The 20,020-nt window shown below is 42.8% G+C and overlaps 1 protein-coding gene across 2 annotated transcripts; it reads right to left on the bottom strand.

Annotated features, from left to right (window-relative positions):
* Window positions 1–173: 173 nt before the first annotated feature.
* heatr5b (HEAT repeat containing 5B) lies at window positions 174–20,010 on the bottom strand. Of its 2 annotated transcripts, none has more exons than XM_039621995.1 (36): window positions 19,915–20,010; window positions 17,435–17,599; window positions 17,126–17,337; window positions 16,375–16,483; window positions 16,118–16,267; window positions 15,378–15,549; window positions 15,127–15,284; window positions 14,742–15,036; window positions 12,558–12,713; window positions 12,167–12,417; window positions 11,974–12,085; window positions 11,720–11,872; window positions 11,531–11,630; window positions 11,305–11,414; window positions 11,064–11,227; window positions 10,744–10,919; window positions 10,456–10,561; window positions 10,171–10,361; window positions 9,103–9,262; window positions 8,758–8,947; window positions 8,441–8,610; window positions 8,199–8,346; window positions 7,924–8,103; window positions 7,591–7,845; window positions 6,713–6,894; window positions 6,560–6,628; window positions 5,625–5,804; window positions 5,290–5,530; window positions 4,634–4,870; window positions 4,292–4,419; window positions 3,306–3,450; window positions 2,910–3,182; window positions 2,464–2,688; window positions 2,191–2,342; window positions 1,594–1,807; window positions 174–1,436 (listed from the first exon to the last, which is right to left on the bottom strand). In XM_039621995.1, exons 2-36 carry the CDS (start codon window positions 17,558–17,560, stop codon window positions 1,129–1,131), a joined length of 6,198 nt encoding a protein of 2,065 aa, XP_039477929.1. In that variant the 5' UTR covers window positions 17,561–17,599; window positions 19,915–20,010; the 3' UTR covers window positions 174–1,128. The 2 variants fall into 2 exon arrangements, with proteins under 2 accessions (XP_039477929.1, XP_039477930.1); XM_039621996.1 differs by having other exon boundaries at window positions 14,787–15,036.
* Window positions 20,011–20,020: the final 10 nt, after the last annotated feature.

Below are 20,020 nucleotides of genomic sequence, written 5' to 3'. Positions count from 1 at the left end.
ACGTCACCACACACGCCACGCCTACAGCGAGTTGGCTGGTGGTGCTCGTTTTGCTTACCCGAACTGCCCGGACGATCAGACCCAGTAGCAGAACTTTAGCTATAAATCATGCATTCCTATTTTATTAATCAAATTACATTTAAGTACAGTGAAAACGTCCAACAGCAATGAGGCCAAAATAAGTTTATTCACATTTTGGAAAAAAAATGAGTGTAACATTACATTTACACAAATGTGCCAGTTATTGATGACATTGGTGAACACCAGCACATGCAGGCAGTAAACATGGGTATTTATCAGACCAAAAAAAAAATCTATGTGATGACCAGTACATATATATATATGATTATTTATTTGTTGATTGGTGTGCAGATAACTGGAGAGTCTTAGTGAAAAATAAAATGCATTTATCATTTAGTTTGTTCTAATTTTAGTCTCGATACTGGTTTGATCAACTTTAATTTATTAGCTTTGCCTTTGAGCAATTAGTAGGAAGGTTTACAACATAATTTGAGAAAACACACAAAACATAAGAAATTAAAGTAACATTCATCAGTAACAACCAGGAGACCCCGAGGCCTCCTAAAAAAAAAAAAAAAAAAAAAAAAAAAATCAGGGAAAATTTTAGAGCAAATATTGACTCTTTCTGGAATTTTATTTCTGCCACCTGATTTATTTATTTATTTTTTGCCCTCTGTAAGTCAAAATTCATGGTTTGTACCTGAAAGCATACTTTGTAAGTACGTTTTTTTAAAATTTCAATTTAGGTCTGCCTGAAAAAAAGTGTCAGAAACAAACTTCCATAGAGAGCTGGGTTTGGTGACTTGAGGGGAACAAAAAAAAACAAAGATGTAAATTGTGTGGTCTGGAAATGATACATTCACACAATTAAAATTTGCTACAAATTTTATAGCAAGCTTTTTAAAGTGAACATTCAAAGGCTTTCAAAGATATTTACATAAACGTTCTTCGAGGGGAGTACTCGTCCATCAAAACAAAGAAGAGATGTAGAATAAATAAATGCAGTTATAAAGCATAACTGATACAGACATGACATGTAGTACAGTGTTGAATGAAATCCAAAAAGGAAAAGATTAGGTGAGAGTGTGCGGTGCGTTTTTGGAGTGTTCAGAAGAAGCTCGTCTTGAGTTTAATGGTTGGTGCAGCTTGCACTGCTGGCTGAGCTTGCCTGGCTGCAGCTTTGGCTTTGCTGCTGGCCTGGTTGGCCCTTATAGCAGATTCCAGACGGGTTTTCAGCTCAGGTGCCGCTCCAATCACTATCTTGAAGGCAGCCGGATAGAGGGGGCCGATCCGCATCAAGTTCTGAAGTGCAAACTCATGCAGGCCTTTGGAGACTTGGGGTGCAGAGGAGATGGAATTTTCATCCAAAAGGTAAGAGACGAGAGTCGGTACAAGGAGAGCGAGCAGCTGCACCCCTGTTGAACACATAAAGCGGTGATAAGTTAATTATTTATTACTCTGATTTAGGGCAGCACAGCTAAATACTGAAGAGATCTACTTTAACAGAGTAAATGTGGCACAAAATGAACCAAATGTTGCTTCACTTGGTCCATTAAGCAGAGGAATACTTACGGTTTTGCTCTTCACCCATGCCGACCAGATTCTCCAGGACCCTGATTCCCTCCTGCACAGCCTGCAGCTCAGCAGCTGTCCCTGGGCGGCTGCGCTCCACTGCCTTCAGCTTCTCCACCATGAGTGGAGCCAGAGCGTGTATGTAGGGAGTAGAGAGGGCACGGCTGGAGTGTTGAAACACCGACAACAGCAGCTGGTAACACCGAGCCTGAACCTGTGGTAACAACAATTACATCTTTCGCTCAACTGAGCTAGACTTATCTGAACAGTGTGAAGCTGTTTTCACGCATGAACTCTGATCAATGGGAGGAGGATCCAGCCCAGGCATTGTTCAGAGCTGCCCTTTTTCACACGTGGAAATGCTACGTTTGGGTTTGGTAACAGAAGAGAGGTGCGTACAGCGCACAGGAGACCACAGCCACCGTCTAGCTGGCAAGTTAAAAACCTAGTACTGATTCAGAGATTTGGGTTTTCTGCACTTCCATGAGGTAATATCTAGAAAAGTTCAGAGGTGTGGTACACGTGTAAAAACAGACAATTTGGTTCGGTATTCAAAATTTTTTTGTTACATCTTTGTTTGTGTACATGCGAGCTTACCCAGGGGTCACTAGAGTTGAGGGCATTTCGGAAGCGGTCCATGCAGCCCTTTTGCAGGACAGTCACTCCTACAAGCTCACTGCTGGCTGACAGCAGGAAGAGTGTGATCGCTGTCAGCATACTGACCTCATCCATGTCAGGCCTGGACTCATCTAAAACCCCCCACACAAACATGCTTTTGATTAATAGTGATGTTGTGCTTTTTTTTGTGGATTGCTCCACAGAAAGACAAAAAGTCAGAGTCTGAAAATGAACGTGTGTGTATGCGCTCACCTGGCTGTGAATACTCAAGTACAGATGCCAGGCTGCTCCTCACAAGGCTGGTCCACTGCGTCTGCACGCTCTCCATCCGGGCTATTGGGGAGGTGATGATGGTCTTGATGCCCTGGAGGGCAGCTGCCACAGGCACTGGCACCGAGTTGTCAGGGGTCTTTACTGCAGTTTCCTTCAGAACTCCGGTGATGAGGAAAAGCACTGTAGGTAGGATGGTCATGCTTCCTAATAAAGCAAAAATAAAATGTAAACAATGGGCTGAAAACCATGATGCTCATGTTCCTTTGCTACTTACGATTAATGTCACAGAAATGCATGAAGCAGTTTAAAACATCATCCATTAAGAGAGAGTATGTTACACTGAAATAGCGACTGACTGTGTGTGAGTTTTCCTTTCTTATTATGCGTGGTATTTGTGTGTTGTTGCACTTTGCTTCAGGCCTCACCAGCTGGAGAGCAGAGTGAGGGCAGCTCTGCCAGGATGGAAACTGCGTTTGCCACCAGGCGGGCACTTTCTTCAGGTAGTCGCTGAGGCCTGAGTGGCACATGGCTGGGCGACTCCTTCACACGTGTATTAAGCTGGGGTAAGTGGCGGACCAGGATGAACACGAGCAGCTCCATGGCAGCGAACACCAGAGACTTGCCAGGGATGAGCTCCCCTGTGTCTCCTCCTTCTCCAAGGCTGGCCTGAGAGTCTTTCTCGCCATCTTCCTCTTTGCCTAAACCAAAAAAAAAGTAATGACCGTTTAAACTACCACACAATTTGGTTAACTTCACTTTAAATATAGAAGCTTAAAGACAACATGCAAGCCTTATATGCAGTGTAACATAATGTTTCTGACCTTTTGCTGTTTTCTGTCGCTGTAGACGGTCATGTGCAGCCCTGATGGTCTCCTGGACAACAGCAGTGACCTGAAGCTGGACAGCAGGTGGATCCCGGGTCAACAGAAGCCTGTGAAGCACGTTCAGGAGCTCCACAGCCAGCAGCTACAGCAGAAAGAAAAAGTAAACAACTACATTAATGTGACTGTGAAACATGTAGCACAAACTTCTCATTTCTTTCACATTTAGAATTTCAACTGTTTCAATTATGTATTTTTTTCCATTTAAAGTAAAGTGCTTGATGCTTTGTATCTATCTGTTCTGGTTTGTTGAAAAGCAGAAAGCATATCCACCATAGGATACAATTTCATATTTAAAAATATGATTTTTATACTGTTCAGAAGCAATTTTTATTTCTTTGTTCAAATATCTTTTTTCTATTATTACTGTACAAAATATCCTTAGTGAGACGGCTGAGTGATCCCACACACTGTGCTCCAATTTATATCCTCTGAAGTCCACACTTTGAAGCGGTCTGGTAGAGACATGTCCCTCTTCAAAGGCTTCACCAAATACAGCTGAGAAATACAACCTTCTTTTGCTGAATTTGTAGGATACACACGTGTGCCCTTTGAAGCCATCGGTACCCAATCATCTGTTCTGTGGGGGATCCTTTTCACGTTCTAAAGTCAGTAAATGTCACAGGCCGGTGTTGTATTTATCAAATATTTGCAGTGAGGTGGTGCATGGTAAACAGATCACTTGAATTACACCACAATATGATTGCTGCAAGAGGTGATTTAAAGGGAAAACACTTTTTCTTATAGGACACTTGGGTGCTTGAATTTCTGTGACTATTTTGTGTGAAAACTACAGTAGTTATTTTATAGCTTAATGTGTAACTCATATATTCATATGTTATTAATGAGATTCTACAATAGTCATAAAAGTGGTTTAAAAATTTCCTCTTGTTTTTTACCCTGTAATTTAAGCCCTGTGTGTTTACCTGGTCATCTGCGATATGTGTTTTAGCACAAGGAGCCTCCAGCAGAGTGCACAGGGCCCGCAGGCACGACATCACATGTTCAATGGGCTCTTCAGGGCGGGGAAAGCAGAGAAACTCTATACTGACACCTAAGAGAAAGAATACAAAAATGCTCTTAGTGTATGTTCTTGTACATGTATTTTTCTTTCTACTACCACTCCTTCACAATTGGCCGGTGATCCTTCAGCTGTGAGGTAAACAAAAGCAGTTGCTGTTTTCTGTATTAGGTACGCTGTGAAGCCAGGAAATGGAAAAGTATGCTAAATGCTTTACACTGCAAATGTTAGCTATGCATTTGTTTACCTAACATTAGATGCATCCTGTCTTTGACAGACTCCTCAAATGTCTTTATAGTGGAGGAGCCTCCCTGGGGGAGGCCAGGAGGCTTGGAGGGAGCTGATGAGACCTCCTCCTGACCTACACCTGCTCCAAACCCAGTGCTGTTCAGCCACAGAGCCACGGCATGCAGGACAGGAGCCCAGGAGCTTCGGTAGTGGAGCCTTGCTGTATCTATAGTCTCCGGGGTATAAAATGCTCCACCTGGACACAAACACAATTATAGAAATATATATATATATATTTTTATTAAAAATTACTTTAAAATTCAATGACCATTTTTTCCAAGTATATACTCCAGCATCAAATTATTTTATTAACATGTCAATGACTTTGACAACAGAGTGCACGAACATGTAATCTACAATCCCATTTGATTTAAGAGGTGTTTTTGTTGACATTTAATCTGACATTGTCCAAATAATGTTGAAAGTTTTTGGTAATATCTGGAATAAATAAAATTCAAAGGATCCAAAGTGGAACATAAGACTTGAAAATTGATGCTTTAACCAAGCTACATTAAAATGTTGTGTAGAAACACCACAAGACTCTATTTTGTTTCACTGAAGATATGATATTAAAACCATATTTAGCACAAAGGAAGACAGGAAAGAGTCTCATACCATCAGGGGGCAGCTGACTGGAAAACTCAGCAGGCAGAGTGAGCAGAGCATAGTCTCGCAGCATGGCCAGCCACAGGCGGCTTAGTGAGGGCAGCTCTGGCTGCACCAGAGTGATAAGACTGTCAGGGGGAAGCACGTCTGTTCCCAGATCCTCCTCATCCTCGTCATCATCTCCACTTCTGACTGGTTTGGCAGGTTTAGACTCAGCCTCTTTTTTGATCTTCATTGCCACCACATAGACCTGAGCGAGAAAACCAGAAGGCACGTTCAGTTTCGTTACGTGCATCATTTGATTGTAACAAAAGGAGCAGTTTCCTGCTCATCTTCCATCTCACCTCAGCCCACGCCTTCAGCACCGCCAGTTTCTCCATCGTGGTAGCGCTCTCACTATACAGCTGACTGGACGAGCCTTTCCCAGCCTGCACCTTGTCCAGCGACGACACAAGCAGGTTGTGGACTCGCCGCAGGTCGTTGAGGTCACTGACAACGCCACTGCCGATCCACGTACTGCACACCTGTAGTCAATGTGAGAAAGGTGAAACTGCTATGAATCTTACAGTTTTTATCTATTACAACAATGGACAATAAAGTTTTCTGATTCTGATTTTGATGTAAAAAATGTCTTATATAACAGAGCACTTAGGCTCATTAGCCAAGCTATTAGAGGGGGTGGGAGTGTCAGACAAATGGGTATTAATAAATGGACTGACACCTTAGTGATGTAAAACTGGACCACATGTTTATAAGATTGCATTCTTCTGGGAGGAACAGCAATTAAAGTGTCAGTTCAAGGGCAGCAGCGTGATATAAATCTGGTAGCTTATTAAACTATAAGCAAACTACAGGTCCTCTATGACCTTCACATCCACAGATATATGTATCCTAATTTCAGAGTAAGTTGTTCTCGATAAGAAAAATTAAACCCTTCAAAAAGTCTCCCAAGCAGAGAAACAGGGGAATGTCAAAGAGAGAACATCTTTTAGTAATAAGCTGAGAGGCATGTTTTTTTGCCCCCGTCACTCAACATTCTCATCATTCAATTAAGTCAAAAAGCATTAAGTCACAAATTTGACACTGCTGGCTTCTAAGGGGATGATGACTCACTTTGTCGTGGTAATTAAACTGCTAACGCAGCCACAGTTCTACCATCTAACAATCAAAAAACATATTTAATGGCTGTTAATGGAAAGAAGGTTGAACACACCTCAAAAAGTGGCATAAAGTGGAATTGTAAACAATTCAGCTGGTGAAAGAGACAGGTATGTCTTACCTGGCATGCCTTTGCTGTAATGTCGGACGGTGTATCAGGTGAAAACGCAGGTCTGAGAGCAGCTCCAACCTAAATACCCACGAGTTGCAACAAGTTTACTTTCATGCAAAGTGTCTAGTCTTGGACTATGAAATAATGCAATGCTTTACTCACATTGGCCTGGTACTGTTCCAGGATAACGTGCCCCGGGAACTCGGGCTCTGGTACAGACGCAAACTTTTTAATGATGTCTTCCAAGGCCTGCAGGCCAGCCATCCTCAGCTGGTTGCTGTGGTCTGTGGCTGCCATGAAAGCCATGCGGATGAGGTCAGATAAATGGAGCACCAGCAGATCTCCTGAACGGACAGAGATGGATGAAAAAACAACAAGGACTATGTGAGAAATACGAACCTAATTATAAAGACTGGAAGGAATGTGAACTCCGGGAGCAGCTACAATAATGATTTTTCCAGTCATTGTTTAGAATTTGATTTATTAATCCTTTGATGATGGGTTACACTTCAGCAAGAAGTTATAACCAGTGCTTTCTTCAGACTCTCTGCTTTAATACTTTCTTCAAGAGGAAACAGTTTTGGAGTTTCAGCGTGTGCCTGCAGCGACCAGAAAGAAACCCCACATTAAATTTGGGGCTGAGATTTAATTGAGTTTTCGCTGAAGGGCACCTTTTGAGGGATTAGTTGGACATGCCGTCATGCAGACCAACCATCCACTGAATCCCAGTCACTAAATTTGGCTTAGCTGGTTTCAGAGCTGCAAAGTCAGTACAATGTGCTATTACTGGCTAGCCTGTAGAATAGCTCCTTATTATACAGCAAAGCTTACATAAATATTGTCTCCTATATTTGACACAGTGCACAAAACCCTCTGAACCTTTGCTTAATCAGCTCTCGCTTTGTTCAATCTTTAAATGAAAGCAAATGAATAAGCCATTTCCCGTAGCACAGTAAAAGTGGCATTAATCAATCACAAATCTTTAAGTGAAGTCTGCAGTAGTCTGCACTAGTCTATTCTGGCAGCACAGTGAATGGTACCTTTCACATTCTTGGCCTGCGCCGAACGAGCAGCTGCCAGGTCAAAGTGTGTTTTGTCTGCATTCTCACACAGCAGGATGATGCGGCACAAACAGTCTGCCGCAAACACCCGTGTGACCCAGCGCGGCGCCACAGATGGCTTTGATTTGTCGTCTTCGCCCAGACCCGTGAACATTGTGTCATCGTCCATCTCGTCTTTTTTCTCCGAGTCTTCCTCGTCCTTTTCCACCTCAAACACGACAGCGCCCCCTACATCTGAAAGAGGACACGGGCACATTTGTGGTAAAAGATTTATAAAAGACGATTTTTGAATGTGCTGTTTTGTAGACTTACCTGTAGTTGCTGCAAGAACATCCTTGCAGAGTTTTAGCCAATGGGAAAGTTTTTCTACAGCCAAAGATGAGAGCATGTGGCCGAGTGTGTCATGGATGTCTGAGCACAGCTTCCTGTCCGTCTCCCGATCCAGCATGCCAAACAAAACGCCCTCCAGACCCGTCTCTGTGATGTTTAGATCTGAACCAGAGCAAGTTAAGGCATTAGGATCCACATTGCATTAAGGTGTATTATTCAAACAGAATGCTCGAATCAGATTTTAAACGTGTACTGACTGATTGCAGTGCTGTCTTTGCTTTCTCCTGCTCTCTTTGCCAGGCTCATGGCGTACTCACAGACCTCTGCAGCTTCTCTCTGAGCAAGCTGTCTCAGGCAGGCCACTGCAGCACGACGCAGCAACAGATGAGAACTGCACAGGTGCACCTATTGGAACCCCAGTGCACAGCAGGAAATCAACATTTAGACTGACACAAACTCTAACTATCACATACGTTCTCTGAAAGTATTTATGTCTTACACAGAGACACGGCACCAAGCTGGACAGGTTAACGTGTCGTGGAGCAAACATATGCAGCTGCTGCAAACATGAGATAGCAGCTGCCTGCACAAGAGAGTCTGAGTGGTCCTGCATTATGGCACAACCAACCAGGCAGGACGAGCGGATGGTGGAAATAGTGGCTCCATTTCCTAGCAAGACCAGCACAAAGAAACACTGTATTTAAAGACATATATTTCAGTAGCCTGCAGAGGGTCAAAACCGGTTACACTGCCACCTGCTGGCTAAAAAAATACTATGGTTAATGATGTTTGTAATTTGGTTTGTGCCACAGTTACCCTGCAACTCTGGTCCCACAGTAGTGATAAGAGCTCCCAGGCAGCGGCCCAGACACTGGTGAACCTCTGTGTGAGACGGGGGCACAGTGAGGAGCAGGGTGAGCACCAGAGACAGTGTAGGCTCCACATAGCCTCTGTACATGGGACCACTCGAATCCACAATTAGAGCCAGAGAGTGCAGAGCCCAAGTCTGGTGAAGACAAAAACACAGATTGAATTAATTTAGAGTGGTCCAGATCAGAATTTTAGAAAAAGACAGGGGTGCATCAAAATTAGGTTTAGACATAACATTTAACAGAACAGAAAAACAATAAAAATGTACTTCTAATAAATAATTGACTGCACCTGGACTTCATGTGAAGAGCCATCCTGGGCTAGAGCCAACAAGATGCTGACACTGGTCTTTAAGTGCTGGCCAGAGCCAATTCCTCCAACATATCGATGCAGACAGCCGAGAGCCAGTGAATGGCCCGTCCTTGAAACTACATCACGAGCTGACTTCAGCCTGTAAACAGAGCAAAACAAAGACATGCATCACATGAGTAGAGACAGATACAAAGTATGAGAGATCAACTTCAAGACAGATGAACGACAATGAAACAAAAACTATAACTTTTCCAAAAAGAGACATTCTGAAAATGTTATGAAAATTTTTATTTTGCGCAATCAGGTATATTGCTGGTTCAGGAAACAGTATATAAAGGATACAATGACTCACTGTCCGTCCCACTAAATGTCAAGATGCAGTTTACATCCTTGTCTGTCCAGGCTCGTTCAAGATATGTAGTAATAGACTAATATTTTTTACGCCTAAAATCACTGTATTCTTAAAAACATTTATTAATGTAAGGTAAATAAAGGTTATTCAGATCACAACATTGTGCACTGTAGACAATGTTTTAAATATTTATGTTATTATTCTAACCTGGCACCTCAGAAGATCTTATACAATCAGACCAGTTTCAAGGGCAGCACCACAGATTCATGATTACAGTCGACTATCTGACTAAATCTGACACTCAAATCTCTCCTTCTGTCCAAAGTGTTTCTGCAGATCACTAGGTTGTCATGGTAATGTTAACCACAGACCATTTTAAATAGAAAATCTCATCAATTCATCATTTTTATCCTGTTAGACACTTGAATCGTTTTTTTATTGGTGTATGAATTCTTGAGTTATGGCCAAAAGTAAGCTCTTCAGGCTTGACCTTTGACCTCCAAATGCTATCAAATTCATCTTCATGAATCAAACAAATCAATCAGTCAATGAAAGTGAACACTGGTGTAAAATATGAAGAAATTCTCTTAAGGCCTTCCTAAATATTCTGTGTGAACAACAAAGATGATTTGAAACCATAATGTCGGACGCAAAAAGAAAACAAGAAACAGAAATTGGAGACATGATATGCTCACTTATCAAAGCTGGTCTGTGCCATTCTGGCAATGAAGGTTGCCTCTCCGACCACCTGAGCCATCCTCCCCAGGGCCTCTCCAGCTGCACAGCGCAGGATGGGATTAGGGTTGTCCAAAGCTCCCATCACCAGGGCCAGAGCTGATTTACGCACCTCCTCAGGCCCGAGAGTGCTCTTATTCTCAGCCAAACCCTACAGTTAAAGCGAAAGAGAAACATTATTTCTCAGTGTAGCTATTACCTAAATGACCTTCCCATTTAAGAGGATATAGAGCTTTTTTTCTTACCTTGAGGGCAGAAAGGACTGCAGTAAAGATGTTGAGTTGGACGGCTTGCTGTCGGACTCCTTTAGCCTGCTTTATGCATTCTGCAAAGTGGTCTAACATCTGTAGCCTGAATCATACCCATGAGTTAAAACACAGTATATTAATATACCAAAAACAGCTCAGCAACAATGCAGCGAATATAAATATATTAGGAAAATAAAGAGAGCAGCTGCAGGGCAAGAAAATAAAAATAATGTTAACATGATGCAGAACCACATCAAATCATCACAATAAGAGAGAGTGCCTTGCCTGTGTTTGAAGGAGACATGAGGGAACACCACACCAAACAGAGCCACTGAAGCATCGATAACCGACACACCCAAAGGGAGAGGTCCTGGGATGGCCTCGCCTACGGGGACGCGCAGGTAGATCGAGGAGGGATCGTGCTCCAGAGCTCCGCTGCCAGACGCGCTGTTGGGCTGCAACTGTTTAGCAGCAACGACACAGAAACACCAAAAGGCCAAACTTATATTTAATATTTAACGAGAGATAGTGTTGACTAATCAAAATCACATACATAAAGCATCTTCAAATAAGAGAGTTACTAGAACGGTCTTTTACCAACTAACCTGATCCTCTATGGACTTGTGGTCAGTCTCCTGTAGCCATGAGCCCATGAGCACGCTGTCGTCATAATGACACAGAGAGCGCAGCAAAGACGTGGTAGTGTTGGCCGAGTTGTCGGTCAAAGTAAACTCTGCCACCAGTTCTCTCAGGAGAGCATTGAAGCTGCCTGTACAAGAGGATTACCCATTTTAAAACACCTCTCCTCAACTTCTGTGAAAGCTAATGCACAAGTGACTGATTTACCTTCGTAAGTTTTCGGAGGCAAGAGAGCCAAGATGTCGTACAACCGGAGCCTCACCATAGCTGCACTTGCTTTCAGGTGGGCACCATGAACCTTAATAATGGCAGGGACACTGAGAAAAGTCAAAATGTTACAATCATTAGACATGCAGTGGAAAAACACACAAAAAAATAAAAGAAAAAGTCATACATTTAAGAGAAAATTACACAAAAAAAGCACCACACTCACTGAGACATCATAGTCATGGCACATTCGATAGGAGTCATCAGCCTGCGGATTACGTCTTCTGTGAGAAGCTCGGGGCAGTGGGCCACGAAACTACGCATGGCTATGAAAGAAAAGGAACAGTTTTCGTCAACACTGTGTCTCGTAACATTTTAGGGCGTGCAGGCACACTGTGGAGGTGCAAGTCTTTACCACACAGTGCTCCAGCTCTGCCCTCCAGGGTGACCTGCCAGGTGAAGGAGTCTCCTCTGGCTTTTTCGGCTTCCAGCTCCTTCTGGGAGCGAGGAAACACGTTCCTCCACAGCAGCAGCATTTTGGGGAGATGATAGCGCACAAGGGAGGGACCTGGGAACACAAATGAACACAATGTGGTGGTCACAAAGGTGGTGGGAGAAAGAGACGATTTCTGAAAAACTCCAAAATCAGGAAGTGTCTTTGAGGCTCACCCAAAGTCATCAGGGCCCCCAGCAGAAGCCATCCAGCCTGCGTGCGCTGCAGGGACAGACGGCTGTTCTGAGCAGCTGTTCGCAGAAGGTCTTCAGCTATACTCACCACCAACTACAAGGACAGCGAGGCTAGTCAATCAAGTCTGACATACATATGAAAGAACCACTAAGGCTAAATTCTGAGGGTACACACCTTGCCCTTGGTATGTGGGATACCCAGTGGACACTGGTGCACGCCTCCCAGCAGAGCAGCCATCGCAAAGCTGTAGCCGCTTACAGCCTCAGGCGAACTCTTCAGGTTGTTGATTCTCTCAGCACAGCGGTCCAGCAGGGGGGTGAGCTGATAGGGTAGCGCAACGGCGACGCAACGCAAGCACCATGCAGCTGCCAAACGTGCTGCCATGCTTGGGTGCAGCAGCACTGAGGTCACTGTTTCAAGGAGTCCTGAAGAAGTGGATGTGGAATAAGTTATTTAAGGAGTTCAGCCTTATTTTAAATTAGGATTTATGTCACACGAGCTTGTGTTACCAGAAACCCGAGAGTGACAAAAGTGAATATCCTGTTTTGTATTCTGTTTATCTTACCTACAGAAGGCTCCTGGATGAGTGGTGAAGCTGTGGCACTCAAACTCTGAACCAAACTGCCCAGCTCTTTTAAAGCACACACCATAACATGCTGGCTGGCAGAGACATCACCTGCCCCTGCCTTATTCTCCCCACTGATATCATTCACTACTGCCTCTGAAAACACAAATTTCAGGAAGAGAAGCAAGCAAAGCGATCTGTCAGTTCATATTTTGAATTCACAATAATATTTAGAACACGCTAATTTATAATGTGTGCATCATTGATGAAAAAGATTTATATCAAAGACAAGATGCTTTGTGTCCATAATAAGTATAAATCACTAATGTTATTAGTAAAATTTACACTAATCAGCCACAACATTAAAACCCAATATTGTGTAGGAAGTTGCAAGGTGGGGCCCCCTTACATCTGATTTGTTTTTCTGATCTTGAACTCTTTGTAATGTTTCTCAAACCATTCCTGAACAATATGCGGTGGCGGGTGCACTATGCTGCAGAAAAAAAGCCAGCACCATCGGGGAATAGTGTTTCCATAAAGAGGTGTAAATTGTCTGCGGCTAGTTAGAATCAGATTAAAGCCATTTTACTGCAGAAAATCAAAGAATCAAATTGCTTAAACCCCTCTACTGTGTATCATGCTGATCCCCCTCTCTCTCTGGTAAACATCACACAAGATGTAAAAGAAAATGGGATTTCTTTCTGCTGTAGGTGCTTTCAAGAACAGACAGGACCACATGCAAAGTGTGGAGTATAGTGCCCCTGTGACCCTATTACCAGTTCATTACTTATACCACTTTTGGTAGCGACTAACTACCACAAACATTCCCCAAGTCCTGATATTTTCTAGATAATCTGATGCAGTTGCTTAGACATCCAAAAAGTCACATCTTTACAGCTTCCAACAACTTGACTTCCTGCTACAACTCGACAAGTAACACTGAGGTAAAATAATGATTTTTATTGTTGTCACCTACAGTGATTTTAATGTTGTGACTGACAGGTGCGTACCGTAGCTTCTAATAACACAACAGACCCCATCAGGCCATGCACTGTTGTCATATATTTAACTAACAACATTAAACTACAGAACCACTACATTAAAACACAGAAGAGCACACTTCAATGTACGCCAAGAGCTCTGAGGATTTGTCTCCCCCCCATTCAAAAAGAAATAAATAAAAGCAAGAAACTATGGTTATAATTGTGAAAAAAGAAAAAAAAAAAATAGCTGATCATTTACTGGGAACTAAAATCCTCTGAGCTCTTGAAAGACAACAGTCAAGACAGATCATATGTAGAAAAAAAAGTCAATAAAACGACTTGAGGAAGAGAGTATATGAAGATGCTTCTTGAACTGTGGCATTTCATTCGGACTTCAGTGTAAATGTAAACACATACACTAGATGTCCTACTTCTATTATGGCTCCCTGTAACATTTTCCCACTTATGTTTAGCTTAGACATTTCTCAAAGTCCCATTTCAAGAAGTCTCACATATCCAGCTAGATGGAAAAAAATACAGCAGCAAGTACAGAGTGAACAACAAAGAACCCAGGAGAATCCAACATTTTTAGAAATTCTGTCTTCACACCAAGAAGTTCTGACAAAATGTACATTGGTTTAAAGGTTGCAAAGCAAATCAGAGTAAGAAACATCCTTTGTGAATGAGGTATGGGTGATTTTGAAAATGATTTTGTGATGATAAAAAGCGAAAAAAATAAATAAAAATAATGCAAAACACTGTGTCTTCTTCTCTTGGATGGCATCATCCTGTCATGTGTCTTTGCATTTAGTGGCACGTGCAGTTTTTCTGCTGGTGCATGCCAGATGCTAGATGCCAGAAAAGGTTATGTTAACTGCTCTTTAGGGTTTATAAGGCAATAACAAAATGTGAATTCACAGGCAAAAAAGCCATAAAGGCTATGCAATAATGCAAGCATGAGTACTTAATATACTGCGCAGGCAATGGATGATCTTACTGATATTATGATACTACTTGTGGTGAAAGGGGGATATAAAGAAAGAGGAAAGTAACCTCAAAGGCAGAAAGCAGAAGGGAAAGCAGAGAAATAAAAGAAAAAGAGAAGCCGTCTCTGCACACAACATAAGCACAAGCCATGCAACAGATTTCAAAACTGAATGAAGAACGAATTAAAAGGTGATAATAATGGATGAGTACTTACTCTGTAATGCTCTGAACCGTGATATTTCCCCCCCATCCTCCTTACCCACAGCCCTCATTTGCTTGCTGATGGCTTGGCAGATTTCTTTGCCGGCTGCGATTTGTGCTTTCTCTCCAAGCAAGCCCCCCAAGGTGGCGCGCAGCATGAAGGAGACGCAGCGGCGCGAGTACACAGCCTCAACGTGAGTCTGCGTGGCCCGAGGGTGAGACACTAGGTCCAACACGTGCGACAGGAATGTGCCAAAGTTGCGCTCAAGCCACTGACCGCCAAGTGTTGTCACAAACACAACGTATGCCTAAGAAGAAATTAACGAAGAACACGTATGAGGTGGATGAGCCAGATGGATCGGGTTAATATTTTTAATATGTTTGAGAGTTCGCCTCACCTGTGTGACGCCCACCCGCACCTCCCTGCTGACAGAGCCTCCCCCCTTCAACATCTCTCCTCCGCTCTTCAGGAAGCCAGATCCACCGCGCAGAAAGCCTGTGGCCATGAGCTCCAGCACCTCCTCCAGGGTGGCTCGCTTTACATTCTGACGCATCACTGCGAGAAGAATACGTTTAAAAAAAAGAATGAGATAAAGAACAGAAGCAGTGAGCTACTCTAAAAACGACACAAATCCACTCTGTAACCTACCGGCTGCTTGTTTGGGCATCAGGGCCGTGGCCATAACCGTCCCCAGCAGTTTCGCCACGGCTACCCGAACGCCATAGTTAGACCCTTCCAAGGCCTTGAAACACAAAGTAGCGACGTTCTCCAGTTCTGTGGTCCACATGAATACAGCCTCATTTTGTAGCTCCAACAGGCACTGATCAGGCAAGGAGGAAAAAAATGGGATGCTATCATCACTTTTCATATGATGTGTGTACTGGTAATATTGACTTCATGACATGAATTCAGAGGCTTATGTGCACATAATGTTGCAATACACACAGTAACTGGTACGCTTTCTAAACGGAAATTGAAACAGTGTATGCGGTCGACATACATGACACAGCAAAAGCATTTAAGTCAGTGGTTTCTTCCCTTTAAAAACAGTCTGCACTCATTCTGACACACAATTGCTGTGCTTGTGTCATAAAGGGAAACATAGATCGTACTGAAAACAGTGATCACAAGTAATCATGCGGTACCTTTACTTTTATGAGTGAAACTGAGAATGAAGCTTTGCATATTGCTGATGGCTCCTCAGATGGGCCTTAACAACTTAAGATCAAAAACCAAGTTTAACTGTTTTGGGAGAAGGAGTTTGAAGATTACTCTGTGTGTCTTCTACGTAGCTTTTAAATTTTATGTTTTGGAAGTCCCCAGCAGCCCACAGCGCAAGTTAGTTGACACATTTAAAAATCTTTACTGTGTGTTTTTGTGAGACAAACCTTTGCTACTGCACAGCGTACAGCCATGGACCTGTCTGTAAGCAGAGAGCGAGCATTCTTGTAGATGTCTCTGTGACACGAAGCTGCAGCTCCACCCAGTCCGCTGAGCACCTTCTGCAGACTCAGAAGGATCTCTCCTCTACCTTGTGACTACATCAATAAAATAGAAGAAAGTGACGTTACAAATCAATCCCTCCATTACTGTTCCTATATTGTAGTGTGCCTGCTCCTAGTTTTTTTACTCTCACGTGGCATACCTCTGCACTCTTTAATGCCTTTAAAAGATTATTGATGGTATCTGGAAAGGAGCTTCCCAGCATCCTCCCCATCTTCTCATAAAAAGCCCCAACACATGCCACTGCAGCACTGCAAGAAATGTGTAACAGTGCATTAGCACACCAATTCGGACAAAAATCTGTGTAAAAAATCATAATTATGTAAATTAAAATATGCAAATACATGGAATACTTCATGAAAATTAATAGTTATAAACGTCTATTTATTAGGCTCCTCCTTATGTTGATAAATGGTGAGACTGGCTTACATACATGAATTACCTTTAACCTCATCTACTGTAAAATGCTGAAGGGGAAGCACAGTGGCTTAGTATGTAAAAGGGAGGCCCTGGCACGTCTGTGTATTTCACCTACCCAGAAATGAGCAGGTATGAATGACTGATGGATAAAACCCTGCAGGGCACCACTGATGCAGCTTCATCCACTGTTAAATTCCATTAATGCCAGCAAGAAACACAGCATATCTAGTCTTGTACACTTAATCCCTCCTTTTAAACATGAAATGTCATTCTACAGATTACCGTCCAGCTTAACTGCTAATACCCTTGAAGATAGGCCTACTGCACGTGCCTGGAGCTCTAAAAGCAGTTCTGAACAGCTTACATTTGAATTGAAATATGTGAAAGCTCAAGCAGACTATTAATATGCAGTTCCTGTATTTCTAAAAATAGCCAATAAAAATACACACGGTAGTGATTAAATGGGAACTCACAGTTTTGTTGGCAAGTATGCAGGTGTGTCATCCTTGCTTTTGATGATGTCATTGCATTTATCAAGAGTCTGGAAAACAGTGAAGGTGTCACCAATGCTGTAGAGCGTAGCAAGGTTTTTGGCCAGGAGTTTTCTAGTCGGTGGTCCCGGAGCGCTGCTGATTAGTCCCGTCAGCTGTTCCACCAGCTTCTTCTGCTTCTCTTTTACATCCACCTGCATTCAAAAAAGAAAGAAAAAAAAAAAACACAATCGAGTTACAAAATGCTTCCAATGATTCTGACTCAGAAAAGCTAAAAATCTGAATAGTCACCTTATTTGCTGCCACAAGCACTTTATCCAAAAACCGGAGCCATTCGAAGATGAAGACGGGCCTTTTTGCTTCGGTGATCTGGGCCAAAGCATCTTCATTGAGCAGGAGACTGTGAGCCAGCTCCATTGCGAGGAACCTTGAACACAGAGACGTGCGCCCTCCTCTCTGCAATGATTCACAAACACGTGACAAATTAGAGGAAAAAAAGCTTAATATACTGTTGCAACATAAGGAGTCGGTACACCATGTTTTGCTCAAACAGCTTCAGTGTGACTTGACACTGAATCTGCAAGTCTTTTTGACTAAAGTGAAAGAATGAAGCACCACTTCTCTTAGAAATAATCTTATTTGGCATTTTGATGATAGCGGTAGGGAGCATTACTAGCACAAAATCTTCAATAGGTTTTCAGCTGGACTGAGTAATGGTATCAGTGTGGTAGACGTTATCTCTAACAGTGATGAATTTGCATACCGGAATGAGACAGAACAGCTGGTGAGGGGTTGCAAAGACAACAATTTGAACCTGGGCAAATCTAAAACTAAAGGCTGTTGACTTTAGAAGGGAAGAAGTCCAACATCTTCCTTTCATTGGCCAAGGTCTGTTGAAAGAGTGCTTCCTGGGTACCACTATATGCCAGTCTTTATCACAGAACTTAAACACCAGTCTCACTGTTAACAAAGCCCATCAGAGACTCTACTTCCTTTGGCAGAAGTAGAGATGTATGGAAAATATGGGTTCAGATTGGGAAGCTACAAACCATTATCATTATTATTATTATTATTACTACTACTACTACTACTACTAGTACTATCTCCAACCTGACTTGGTAAGGTAGCACAACCAATCGGGACAAACAGCAGCCTGGAAAAAGTTAGAGCCTCCAACATCACTGGTTGTAGTCTGCCTTTCATAGCTTCCCACTATGCCACCCGAACCACCAGGAGAGGTAGAAGCATCATCACTGTCCCCTCCTACACATCATCTGTTTATTCATCTCCCACCAGGCAAAAGATACAGGGGTATTACTACAAGAACAGAGATAGTAGCTATCTCCAAGCTATTAGGCGCTTAAATATATACTGAACCTTCTATTATTTTTTGTTTCAATTTACCTACAGCAAGTTGTGATCATAGAATCTGAATGTATCCATCTATTCGCTTCCGCTTATCCTTTTCAGGGTCGTGGGGGGCACTGGAGCCTATCCCAGCTGTCATAGGGCAAGAGGTGGGGTACACCTCGACAGGTCGCCAGTCTGTCACACAGAGAGACAGGCAACCATTCGCACTCACATTCACTCCTGTATTCACATCTATGGGCAATTTAGATTAATCAGTTAACCTATCCCCAGAAACTGCATGTCTTTGGACGATGGGGGAAGCTGGAGTACCCGGAGGGAACCCACGCAAACAGGGGAGAACATGCAAACTCCACACATTGAACTCGGGACCTTCTTGCTGTGCAGCAACAGTGCTAACCACCGTGCCACCGTGCCGCCCAGAATCTGAATATATTATGCAGCAAAACTTACACGTATGTATCATGCATTTGCAATATTAACTTAACCTCTTGCACTGTGGACTGTTCCCTTCTGCAATCTGGACTCATTCACTAAAATCACTTTAAACATAGGTACACTGACACACTGCACTACTTTTATGGGTTGATGTGTTCAATACACGTGTACTTTGTATGTTGTGCTGTATTGTGTCATTTGATGTGTCTTGTTGTACATGCAGCTCTGTTGTTGAAATGGCTCCAATAAACTTGAGCTGTGGTGACTGTGAAGGCCACTCGGTCGCCACATAACATGATTAATATCATTTTCATGCTGATCTAAAAGTTCTATCAGCTCTTGCACCTCATTGTCACCATGGAAGGATCATTCCTAGCAGGAAAGGAATGCTGTATTATAGGATGAAGAGAAATCCTGGGAACATCTGTATTGATCTGCAGGTTGGACATTCCTGCTCAGGAGACAAACTCTGTACCCAACAGCATGACAGAGCCTCTCAGTTGTCTAATTTAAATGCCTCTTCTCTAACAATACGCCTGTTCAGTCAATAAACTATCCCATCCATCAGCTGGACAGGTTATAACAGCCCTATAGATGCTAAGGGTCATTTATCGCCATTGGAATGCCTTCGCTGTGTTCCGTACGTCAGTCATTTTAATGCCAGTGGCTGTAAAGTTATAATAGCCGCGCTCAAGTCTCGTATTGGAATAACACAAAAAATATTAACACTGCAGTGATGTGTTGACAGCTGTCATCCTTCAGCTGTTAATACGCGAGCTAGTTAGCAACATAAGCTAGCTGCTTCCTAAAAGGGGAAAGCTAAACTCCTCGAAACACTGACGACTAAATAGGACTTTGGCACTTCGTCGTCATTTTTTACAACCTTGAGTTGTTCAAAATATACCCCTCAGTGACAACAAACTCCCTGAAATAGGGGACAAATACAGCAAAACTGCTCATCCTACCTGTGCTTCGGTGACCCAGGATGAATGACGACGACTATGGGCGGTGTCGCTGTGAAGTTTGTCCGACGTTAAATCAAACAAATAATTTAACTTAAACCATATAGCT

This window comes from Oreochromis aureus, linkage group 13, assembly GCF_013358895.1.
Source record: "Oreochromis aureus strain Israel breed Guangdong linkage group 13, ZZ_aureus, whole genome shotgun sequence".
In the NCBI taxonomy this organism is placed as follows: Eukaryota; Metazoa; Chordata; class Actinopteri; order Cichliformes; family Cichlidae; genus Oreochromis; species Oreochromis aureus.
This window is presented reverse-complemented; position numbering and strand designations above follow the sequence as displayed.